Source organism: Sinocyclocheilus anshuiensis, unplaced genomic scaffold (assembly GCF_001515605.1).
Source record: "Sinocyclocheilus anshuiensis isolate Anshui unplaced genomic scaffold, SAMN03320099.WGS_v1.1 scaffold293, whole genome shotgun sequence".
NCBI lineage: Eukaryota > Metazoa > Chordata > Actinopteri > Cypriniformes > Cyprinidae > Sinocyclocheilus > Sinocyclocheilus anshuiensis.
In genome coordinates, this window is record NW_015540858.1 from 480,847 (window position 1) to 492,460 (window position 11,614).

Genomic DNA, 11,614 nt, shown 5'->3' on the forward strand with positions numbered 1-11,614 from the left:
CATCAACTTCGCGCTGTCGATCGCCGGATCGGCTTTCACCGTGGACGAAGCGGAGTCCAGCCCGGGGTCGATTATTAGATTAATCGATAAATTAGTCAATAGATTAATCGAAATAAAAATAGTCGTTAGTGGCAGCCCTACGTAACATGCTTTCGTATTCAAAACTATTATTTACTGGATATGTCATAATAAAAGCACAACACTTATGCCGGAAGATGCTAGAGACGAAAAACAGTGAGATGCAATGGCCAAAGATGTCCATTTCAATGTTTATTTTAGATTTAAAAAATAAATAGGCAAAATCTTTTCATTTACATGAACGCATTTTTCAGACACTTATCCAAAGCAAAATGCAATGCATTTAAACTATACATTTGATCAGTTCATGCATTCATGAGAATCGAACCCATGCTTCACTGTTATGTGAAGTGTAATAATTTATTTTATAACCGTTTGTTGCAAAAAAATGCAGATAAGACCTGATGATTATGCATATTAAGCAAGCGCTGCACACAGCAGAAGCCTTGAAATCTGAAGTGTATTGTTAAGGAAGATAAATTGGGCACTGAAACACTCACCTCCTCTATGTTTCGGATCCAGTTTTTGATGTTGTCAAATGATTTCTCATTGGTAATATCATAAACCAGCATGATACCCTGAGATCAGAGCACAAGACAAATTACAACTGTGCACAAAACAGCAATTATGAAGACAACAGCAGAAGTGTTATTACTGCGTTAACCCTGTGCTGAAAATCCTTAATCTATTTCAAAACTGTCCAGCCTTTTAAAGATTGCTTGTCAAACTCTCATTATGCAATAATATCACCAAATCTTGGTTTCAAACTTGTTTTCTCGCAATTAGCGCAGGCCTACGATCAATCATTTCCAAAAAGAAATACAAAATTTGTGTTACTGAAAAAAATTCAATATTTGGTAATAACAGCATACTGAGAAATTTATAAGCATTTTTGACCGAGAACACAACGTGTGTAACAAGGTGGGGGGAAAAGAAAAACATTTAGAAAATATTTTTGGGAAGTAGTTATAACTAGTGTAAGCCAAGTCAATAGGTTTTGGTCTAATGCAATAACATTAACTACTTTTTCTGGAAAAAGAAAATCCTCTCCAGAACACAACATAAGGGTTAACCAGCGAGACAGACCAGAAGCTCATACAAAGCACAGTAAAGGAGTACATACTTCAGCATCATCTTACCATTGCACCTCTGTAATACGCCGTTGTGATCGTTCGGAATCGCTCCTGTCCTGCCGTGTCCCTGTAAAAATCAAACAATATCAGTGTTGTAACTGCAGTCCTGCTGAAATGCAGTTAAACTGGAGGATGACCTCCTCCTTACGAGAACAATGACAAAAGTGAACCACTGACACGTGCTGCTCTGTAAAGGAGAAATTAAACTGGTCATGGTTTCACTAGTCAAACAGCGGCTCCTTCAGAAAACGAAGTCACCCATGCCATTCCAGCAATCTGCTAATGCTCAACTAGTGCTGAGAGTGACACTAGAAGGAAAAGACGACCAGAAACTCACCATATCTGTAACTTTATCTTCTTGCCATCTAGTTCTATTGTCCTGATCTTGAAATCGATACCTGGAAGAGACAATACGTAACTGCACAACTGTCATAGGCTGAAAAACCAACCCAATACAGTGTCTCTTTCAAATATGTCCACTTCCAGCAACATCACACTATTTTTATCCATAGGATGCATATGAACACATGCGTTATGAACAGATGGCAAAGCCATGCATCAAATCAGCTAGACATTTCTTATCAGCCTTTCATATGACAAAGTAACAAAAACATAAGCATGACCAGTAAAATTATACATTATTGAATGATCTTAACAGAGCAATTGATTAAGAAAATGTTCCATTTACATCAATACACTCAACAAGTACCATATTACTACCACGCTTTTGGACATATTACCATGAAATCATCACATTTTTTAACATGTAGATGTCGATACCACGGTTTCGGACGTTCCACTCTATAAAGTAACTTGGATTACTACGGTTAAAGTATACAATAATCATTCAGCACCAAGGTATCTATATCAAAGTACCTTCTGATATTAGCATAACTGTACCATGGTACTACCACAGTAAAAGTTTCGTAAAGCTATTTAACTGAAAGCGGACATGTATATTATTATATTATTAAGTCCTAAACATCTTATAGTGTTATTTCTAATCATATATTTTAAGCATTTTAATTGGATATTCACAGAATGATTCTAGTTATTTGATATTTAAGTTTACAAAATAAGCGAATCTATCATTTAGTATCGGAGTCATTCTGTCAGAACAGCTAACAGTTGGATGCTAACCAACAGAAACGTTCATCAAACAGACACCTTATCACCGCACAAAAATAATTAATTAAATGACAACACCAGCAAAACTGTCAAAGTTAAACAAAACAAACCACATGAACTCAAGAAGAGCTAACAGTTACTAGTCCATTAGCCTAGCCGTTAGCACAGCCTGACGTTTTTATAAACAATCCGAGTACAAAACCTTTAAAACAGAGACATTAATACCTATCGTCGAAATAAATGTCGAGTTAAAGGCATCCTCCGAGAATCTGAACAGCACACAGGTCTTCCCGACGCCGGAATCCCCGATTAACAGCAGTTTAAACAAATAATCGTAGGTCTTCGCCATACTGGATGTATTGCGGAAATCCCGCCCGGTACTTTAGCATTGCATTAAAATAAAGAGAATATGAAAATAATGTAAAAATGCCGAAAAAAGAAGCTTCATCTTCTTTTGCAAGATATAATAATTACAATAATTTTGTACTTTTCTTGTGACATATCTGCCAACAGGCAAGTGTAATTTAAATAAGAAATAATTCTCAGATTGGTGTGGTGTGCAAATAAGTAAACATTTATTTAGTTTAACAGGTATAGAAAACATCAAACCACAGTGAAAATAGCCCTTGCAGCATCAAGGGTACAAAATGGTCCCATAAATGACAAGCAGTTTAAACAAATAATCGTAGGTCTTCGCCATACTGGATGTATTGCGGAAATCCCGCCCGGTACTTTAGCAGACAGCGCAGAATCCGCAAAGCGGCGAGGAAGTGACCAATCCTACTATGGCGAAGGCGGGGTATATGAATATTAATGAGGTACGTCATAACCTTCCAGCAACGTGCGGCCACGGACCGTCGTTAATATTCATAAGACACGCCTTCGCCATAGTCGGATTCGTTCGTTCGCCAGCGGTCGTGACGGCAACGTCGAACGTCAGAGTACACGATTAATATTCATAAGCTAAGTCTTCGCCATAGTGAGATTCGTAAAATGTGCTTCCTGAACTATCACAAGACCTCATACCTTCAAAGCAATTACTTACGTAAGTCTGTGCCTCAAGGTCATTACTAATTAGCGTGTGTGGCCGGTCAAATTCCTTCATAAGACTTGGCTTCAGGCCTGTGGTTTATTTTCGCTATGGTCTATTTCCCCATAATATTAATGTAAAACAATTTTTATATTCATAAATATTTAAATGTAAACATATATATATATATATTTGCAAACAGACAAGTTTAATTTGTTTATTTAAATAATAATAAAATAATTCTCAGATTGGTGTGGTGTGCAAATAAGTAAACATTTATTTAGTTTAACAGGTATAGAAAACATCAAACCACAGTGAAAATAGCCCTTGCAGCATCAAGGGTACAAAATGGTCCCATAAATGACAAACTAATAAAATCTTCTTCATGCCAAAAATAGTCCAAGAAATCTCTATGTTCCGATACCTTTACAACTTTATGTTTTTTTGGTACATTTGCATACATTTTCCTAGCATCACTACTAGAATGTGATTTACTAATTGTTTTATGCACTGACCCTTTGATGTTGCGTTTCCATTGTTTTAGGTATACTTTCTGCCTTTATGTTCATTCAGAAGAAATAAATAAAACAACACTACCCTTACACAGCAGACAGATCGAAAAAAAAAAAGAAAAAAAAAGAAAAAGGGAAACATTCTTACGTGCAATAATGGGTCATAATTTGAAAGTCTAAAAACATAAAACACTATTAACTATTAAAAATATTATTATATTTTGGTTGTATGCCACATATTGTGTCAGAAGTTGTATTTAACCTGCAGCACTCTTATAAATGGGACAAATGGCAACAACAAGATATTAGTTATTACTTAATGGACTAATAGGTGCATTAGGAAATAATCCGAAAATTATAAACCAAAAATAAAGGATGGAAATAACAAAACTTACAACATACAAACTCCAAAAACATGAAAAGCTAAACATCTTACACAGCAGACAGATCGAAAAAAAAAAACGAAAAAAAATGAAAAAGGGAAACATTCTTACGTGCAATAATGGGTCATAATTTGAAAGTCTAAAAACATAAAACACTATTAACTATTAAAAATATTATTATATTTTGGTTGTATGCCACATATTGTGTCAGAAGTTGTATTTAACCTGCAGCACTCTTATAAATGGGACAAATGGCAACAACAAGATATTAGTTATTACTTAATGGACTAATAGGTGCATTAGGAAATAATCCGAAAATTATAAACCAAAAATAAAGGATGGAAATAACAAAACTTACAACATACAAACTCCAAAAACATGAAAAGCTAAACATAAAACTGCTGCAATGTTCTTCATGGATTGCTTCTCGTTTGCTCACAAGCTGTTGAGCTCCTGAAGCGTTTGATCCAGGACTTGATGCATCTCCAGGTTCTGCTGTTTTGCCTCAGCCACATCCTCTGAAATAAACCAGCACGATGATTTAAAGAGACACAATAGCAAATATCTGTGCCATTTTTCTAAACATGATTCTCTAAAGTGTTGATTGCATAACAAGTCTGTCCCTTCCGGGTTTAAACCAGTAAACTATAAACCACAGCTGGGTTATGGAAGTAAAATCCCATTCATTTCGCCTCCACGGAGAAGCTGATTTTTTACAGATAATGCAGAAAACTTTTTAAAGAACAGAAATACTAACCCTTTAACAAAGAGCACGAGTGAATGTCATTATTTGCCATCAACTCTGTGCTTTGCATGAGACAGTAAGTTCTGAGATTCTTAAGTCATAATATATGAGATTTTAGTCATAATATATGTTTATGTAGAAGCCACATGTCTGATTTCAACTTTTTTTAAGCAATGTTTTTAAACAAATTGTTGCCATGTGCTCTTAAACTTCTTATAAATATTTGCATATATTTGTATATTTTGCTGTAAAACTTTTTTAGAAATAATAATAATTATTATTATTATTATTTCACTATTGCAAGTCTCCTTGTTTAAAAGGCATAAATATAAAGTGTGATTTCAACTTTTTTTTAACAAATTGTTTCCCTGTGCTCTCAAGTACTTATATATTTACATATATTTAAATATTTTTTTTAAATAATATTTAAAATATTTTAGACTAAATAAATGATACACACACACATATACGTTTTATTATTATTTTCTATGAGTTTTGGCTTTGTGACAAATTTCTTATCTTCCACTGTTGTAAGTCGCTTTCTTTGGATAAAATGCATAAATACATAAACGTAAATGAAAGCACTATATTCAGCATTGCTATACAAAAGAGGATCATTAACACTTTAAATATGAAATAACTATCACATGTCTAATATAAAAAAGTTGTTTCTTTATTATTTTGTGTTTCTATGAAAAGGGCCACAAAGATGGAGAAAGACTAGACTAGACTCAAGATCAGAGAGGCAGGAAATATGTATTATTTCTAAAAGCATGAAAATGAAACAAGTGGGAGTGATCAAAGAGCAGAAAAAAACTTTATTAAATTTTTGAGGAATAACCAAACTTCAAGAGAGTGCAAAATACATAAGGCACCGCTGAGGAAGAAAGGGTGAGCAGAGAAAGCGAGACAGAGGCACAGCCAATCAGGATTATTTATGCAGAGCGGCAGCGCTTGATTGAACGAGAGAGCTATCAATCACAGTTAGCACTCATAATGTTCAGCTTGAGCACTGCTGACACATAAAAGCATCTATAAGGAGGTCATATCATTGAGAGCGTGATCCAGTTCCTCACTAATGGCCTTGTATTTCTGCTTCTGAGCATAGAGTTCATCTGGAGGTCAAAGGTCAAGAGCAGAAAGGACAGGCGTTTCGGCCAAGGATGGAGAACGCAGGAGACAGGAACATGAAATGATAGACAGAAAACAAAAGGAAAACAGTAAGTTCAACAGGTCAAAGTGGACAAGACAGCATGATAATGCCTATGTAGGCAGCTCACTAGATACAAGATAGAACGGAAAAAGAAAGAGAAAAGGGGGATGAAAAAATTGAAGTCTAATCCTAAACACTTCGATTTGTTCATTTTTTGTGCATTTATATGTTCTGTATTATTACATTTATTTAATATTAATCAATTATGAAACAAATTCAATTTCTACAGATGATAATAGTTCTCAATAAACAGGAATATAACAGTGCTAATGTTTTATTCAATTGAAAATTATTTATTTATAATGAATATAAACATATATATAAATAATTTGTTAAGTTGTATTTAATACTAATCAATTATGGATTAAAAATTCAAAAGCAGCTCTACAGAAGATAACTCTTAATAAACAGAAATATAACAATGTTAATGTTTTATTCATGTGAAAATGATTTAATATTTATAATAAATAACTTATACAAATATATAAATAATTTATTACATTTTATTTAATATTAATAAATTACGAAACAAATTCATCTGTAAACCAGCTCTACAGAAGATCATAATTCTTAATAAACAGGAATATAACAAAGTTAATATTTTTATTACAGAAGATAATAGTGTCATTATTCAGCTAAATTTAGTTCAGTGTTCTTTCAATTTAGTTCAATAACAGTGTCAATGTTGCGAAGTTCATCAATTATGAAACAAGTTCGATTCGGCTTCAATTCATCTTCTCCAGGTGTTTGCAAAAACGTTTTAAAAAGACGAGTCAAACAGGCTGAAGATCCTAACACCGTTAGCTCTGCTCTTTCAGTACAATGAAAAGAGAAATAAAGCCGCTGCACACGGTCATAAGAGACAAAGGCTAATGCAGCTGACGGTGTTAGTGACCTCATCAGCTGGAATTCCTCAGGACCCAATCACAGCTTACCCTCGAGGCCATCGATGGTCTTTTCCAGTTTGGCCACCGACCTTTCTGCAAACTCAGCACGAGTCTCAATCTACGGGGGAAAACGCAGAGAGAAAAAAGGATTTGAAAAGCTCCGAGAATGGCATGAATGTCACGCATCTGACCTACGAAAGAAAGACTTGCATGCAAAACTGTTAGAATGAACAGCTGCTTTAGGTTAAACTCGCTCACCTCTTTCAGTCTATCAGTGAGAACTTTGATCTCCTCTTCGTACTTGTCCTCTTTCTCCGAATACTACAGACAGAAAACATGCAAAAGCTTATTTAGATCACTGGTTCTCAACCGGTCTTTCTTCAGGTCTCAGATTTAACACTGGACATCAAGTGGCAACATAGTACCAGTATGGCTTACGTTAAATAAAATGTTAAAAGTATTGAAATGCATTGATATTATCATGAAATGCACAGACCCAGCAATAAAAAAATACTACTAGAACGGAATAGAAAAGTTTATAATTTTGTATATAAATAAACAGCACAAGTGTGATTTAACACTGAACAAACACTAATATATTGTTTTATTAGCCATATTACCCAGAGGTGGATGAATTTGCATAGAATTTGAAAAAATAAATTAGATGCATTTTATTCTCACATTGAAAAGTTCATAAGCCTATTAATTTACTGTCCTAATATAAATGGTAATATAATATATTTAAGCATTTATATTGTGCATTAGGACAAGAAACTAAAAGTAGTTTATTACGAAATACAACTAACCATTTCTAACTGTGTGTTTGATTAGTTGTTTTTAGTTAAATTACAGTCAAATTATGCTTTTGAAAAGTTGTTCGCTAGACTACAAGTCACTCAAACCACACTAAAGCCATTAAAGCCGTTTATTTTATAATCCTCCATGTTTTATAAAAACACCTTAAATTATATAATTGCATTTGAAATATAGTAATTAATAACAACAGTATTTAGCAAACATTTGATTTCCTACTAAAGTGCAGGAGCTTCATGTAACACTGTTGAGAAATGACTCAAATGAATAATTTTTTTTTGAACCAGCTCACTGTAATGAACCTTCTAAAGGCACTTGTTCGCTGAGATTAATCAGATTTCCCAGATTCCTGTGTTCTAGTTCCTTCGTGTTCAGTACAATTGGCCTCATTCATGAAACACTAGCAGAACCAGTTTCTGTGCAAATCATCACTTACATGCATCATCACATTCAGTTCAACAAACAGCTTAGATCAGAATGCGTTATGAACAATTAACACAGAAATTAATTCTGCTCGGTGGAATTATGGGTCATCGGTCAGTTGACTCACCTTATCCGACTGAGCTTCTATGGACTTGAGATTGTTGGTTACGTTTTTCAGTTCTTCCTCCAAATCTCCACCTTTACTGTAAAAACACAGATTAAAAAGTTGAGAACAGTTTTTGGTTCCCCAAAGAACCTTTCAGTGAACAGTTTCTAAAAGAACCACTTTTTTTCTTAGTGTGAAGAACATTTTAATAATCTAAACAACTTTTTTCCACTATTAAAAAAAACCCTTTTGTGGAATATAAAAGGTTCTATGGAAATTCTTCATCCATCAATGCCAATAAAGAACTTGACAGCTTGAATAGGAGTACCTGACCAAGTATTTTAATAATATCAAGTGTTGTTGTGCTTGCAACTAGTTTTCTGCATTTCAGTATTGATCATACAGTGATGCACTACAAAAAAATCATTTTCTTACTTAGTATTTTTGTCTTGTTTTCCAGTACAAATATCTAAACATTCTTTTAAATCAAGATAATTTTACCTGAGAAACAAAATGACTTGAGATATCAAGTCTTGTTTTCTGAAAAATGTATCAATAATTGTTTTCCCTTTGAATTAAAATCATTTTAATAATCCTATCCCCTGGGCAGATATTTTTTTCTTGTTTTAAGGAAAAACTAACAACCTTTTGATAAATTATTCAGAAAGCAGTATGATTTCACCATCCAGCTAGGTACTTCTACAATTACCCCATCGCCTTCGGTCAGAAATCAGAAAAGACCACATTGCAAAGACTGCTCGATCTTGCAGGTTTGCATTGCACAACATCAGAAAGATCAGGCCCTTTCTAACGGAGCATGCTGCACAACTTCTTGTCCAAGCCCTTGTCATTTCTAGGCTGGACTACTGCAGTGCTCTTCTGGCTGGACTTCCATCAAGCACAATCAAACCTCTACAAATGATTCAGAATGCAGCGGTACGACTGGTCTTCAACGAGCCCAAAAGAGCCCATGTTACACCTCTCTTTATCTCCTTGCACTGGCTACCGGTTGCGGCTCACATCAAGTTCAAGACATTGATGCTTGCATATAGAACAGCCACAGGCTCAGCACACGCCTACTTCCACTCACTACTACGAATCTACATCCCCTCCAGAAGTCTGAGATCCGCTAGTGAGCGACGCCTCGTGGTACCATCACAGAGAGGCTCAAAATCACTTTCCAGAACATTCTCGTTCACCGTTCCTGGCTGGTGGAATGATCTTCCCACCCCTATCCGGAATGCTGAATCCCTATCAATTTTCAAGCGACAGCTAAAAACTCATCTCTTTAAACACTACTTGACTTCACCATAAAAAAAAAATAATAAAAAAATAAAAACTTTTTCTTTCTCTTTATTTATTACTTCCCTTTTCTAGCTTGCACTTATTTGAACAAAGCCTAAAACTTGGTATTACAAGCACTTCCTGTGTCTGTTTGCCTCTTTAAGAAGAATCGCTTTATGTATTGCCCAATTGTAAGTCGCTCTGGATAAAAGCGTCGGCAAAATGACTAAATGTAAATGTAAATGTAAAACAAGACATTAGAGGCATCTATTTCGAATGAGGCTATGTTGCATAATATCTGAAGTTATTTTGCTTGATTCAAGAATTTTTAGACATTTGTACTAGAAAACAAGACAAAAAATACTAAGAAAATCATTTTATGCAGTGTAATCATTAATTTTCACATCATTAATATAGGTTTTACAACCAGACTGAATCAACAAGAAACCAATTTAAAGGCAACATTAAATCAAAATGGACCCAATTTTCTTATTTTATATTCATGTTTCTAAAATATTCATTTGCTGAAGTAAAATGGGGTTTGAACTCAGTTGCATGTTAACTTCAAACTGGATTTTCCAGCAGGCCACAAACCCATACTGATAAAAGTTTACACTATTAAAAAAAAAATTGTTTTTTTTTTTCGAAGTAAATAAAACAAAGATTATTGTAGATATGTTTTACAAGAAAATAGTATTTCAGTCTTTCTACTTCATGTTTAATTCGATGTGAATTTACTAGCAATTTATGAGTAAAAATGATGGAATTTAGTTTCCGCCGCTGGATAAAAATAAAAAAGGTAATTGCGACTGAATCTTCCAATTCTGACTTTTTTTTCTCGCAATTGCAAATTTACATCTCGCAATTCTGTCTTTTCTTCTCTGAAATGCATGAAATAAACAAACACAAACTTGTAATTGCAAGTTATAAACTCAGCGAGAAAAAAGTCAGAATTGTGAGTTTATATCTCGCAATTCAGACTTTATTTCTCGCAATTGCAAGTTTATATCCCACAATTCTGACATTATAACTCGCAAAAAAGTCAGAACTGTGAGATAAAAGGTCAGAATTGCACAATTGCCCGTTTATATCCCTCAAATCTGACTTTATAACACAATTTTGACAATAGTTTCAAAGCAAATCCTACACTTTTTTTTTTCAGTGTAGGTCAGCAAGTTGTGTTATTGTTAACTAAGGCCCCGTCCACACGGAGACACGTTTAGCTGTATACGCATAAATTTTGTATCGTATAGGCATTTCGTCCACACGGATCCGGCGTTTTGTGAGAGTGAAACCGATATTTTTTGAAACCGGGTCCCAGAGTGCTGAAAACACCGCTCTTGCGTTTTCATGTGGACAGCGAATCCGTATATTTTCTGAAACGATGACGTCATCAGCCCACGTCTCGCCCCTAGTCAGACACCGTTACGTCACGTAACAGCAACAAAAACATGAACAAACACTGAACGATTGTCTTTTTATTAACTAACATTAACACAGATGAATAAATGTATTGTTTCATGTTCGTTTGTATACTAGTGATGCAAAGTCCGATTCATTTCCGCAAACCGGTTCTTTTGTGTCAACACATATTGAAACATTCAAAAAATAAAGTTATTTGTGTGAAAGCATATTGCTGATTATTGCCATATAAGTCAAGTTAATGGTGTTTCTGGTCACAGTTTCATTAGTGGATCCTTTATGTCAGATACGACTGACTGACCAATATTGACTAGCCTACAGCTTGGACAAGATTCCCAAAAGTTTCGCACCTACAGCACACATTACAGAAATTGATGCACAAACACGGATATGTTCTACATGTCTACAGTATAAAGAATGAATAAACCAGTCTTATAAACTCCTTGATTTCGCTTAA

At 34.5% G+C, this 11,614-nt stretch overlaps 2 protein-coding genes across 4 annotated transcripts in view; both read right to left on the reverse strand.

Annotated features, from left to right (window-relative positions):
- rab8a (RAB8A, member RAS oncogene family) overlaps positions 1–2,720 on the reverse strand; it is a 6,248-nt gene extending 3,528 nt beyond the window's left edge. The window contains exons 1-4 of the mRNA XM_016485417.1: positions 2,565–2,720; positions 1,549–1,609; positions 1,218–1,278; positions 579–656 (exon numbers count right to left, since the gene is read on the reverse strand). Coding sequence (XP_016340903.1) covers positions 579–656; positions 1,218–1,278; positions 1,549–1,609; positions 2,565–2,688 — 324 coding nt within the window. The 5' untranslated portion in view covers positions 2,689–2,720. The remainder of the gene's footprint in view (positions 1–578; positions 657–1,217; positions 1,279–1,548; positions 1,610–2,564) is intronic.
- A 1,614-nt stretch (positions 2,721–4,334) lies between these two features.
- LOC107687908 (tropomyosin alpha-1 chain-like) overlaps positions 4,335–11,614 on the reverse strand; it is a 28,219-nt gene continuing 20,939 nt past the window's right edge. Inside the window, exons 5-8 of one of the 3 annotated variants that reach the window (XM_016485394.1) lie at positions 8,473–8,548; positions 7,368–7,430; positions 7,158–7,227; positions 4,335–4,782 (exon numbers count right to left, since the gene is read on the reverse strand). In XM_016485394.1, coding sequence (XP_016340880.1) covers positions 4,700–4,782; positions 7,158–7,227; positions 7,368–7,430; positions 8,473–8,548 — 292 coding nt within the window. In that variant the 3' untranslated portion in view covers positions 4,335–4,699. Of the gene's footprint in view, positions 4,783–5,805; positions 6,125–7,157; positions 7,228–7,367; positions 7,431–8,472; positions 8,549–11,614 lie in introns of those variants that run through there. The other 2 variants (XM_016485393.1, XM_016485392.1) reach the window with 2 other exon arrangements.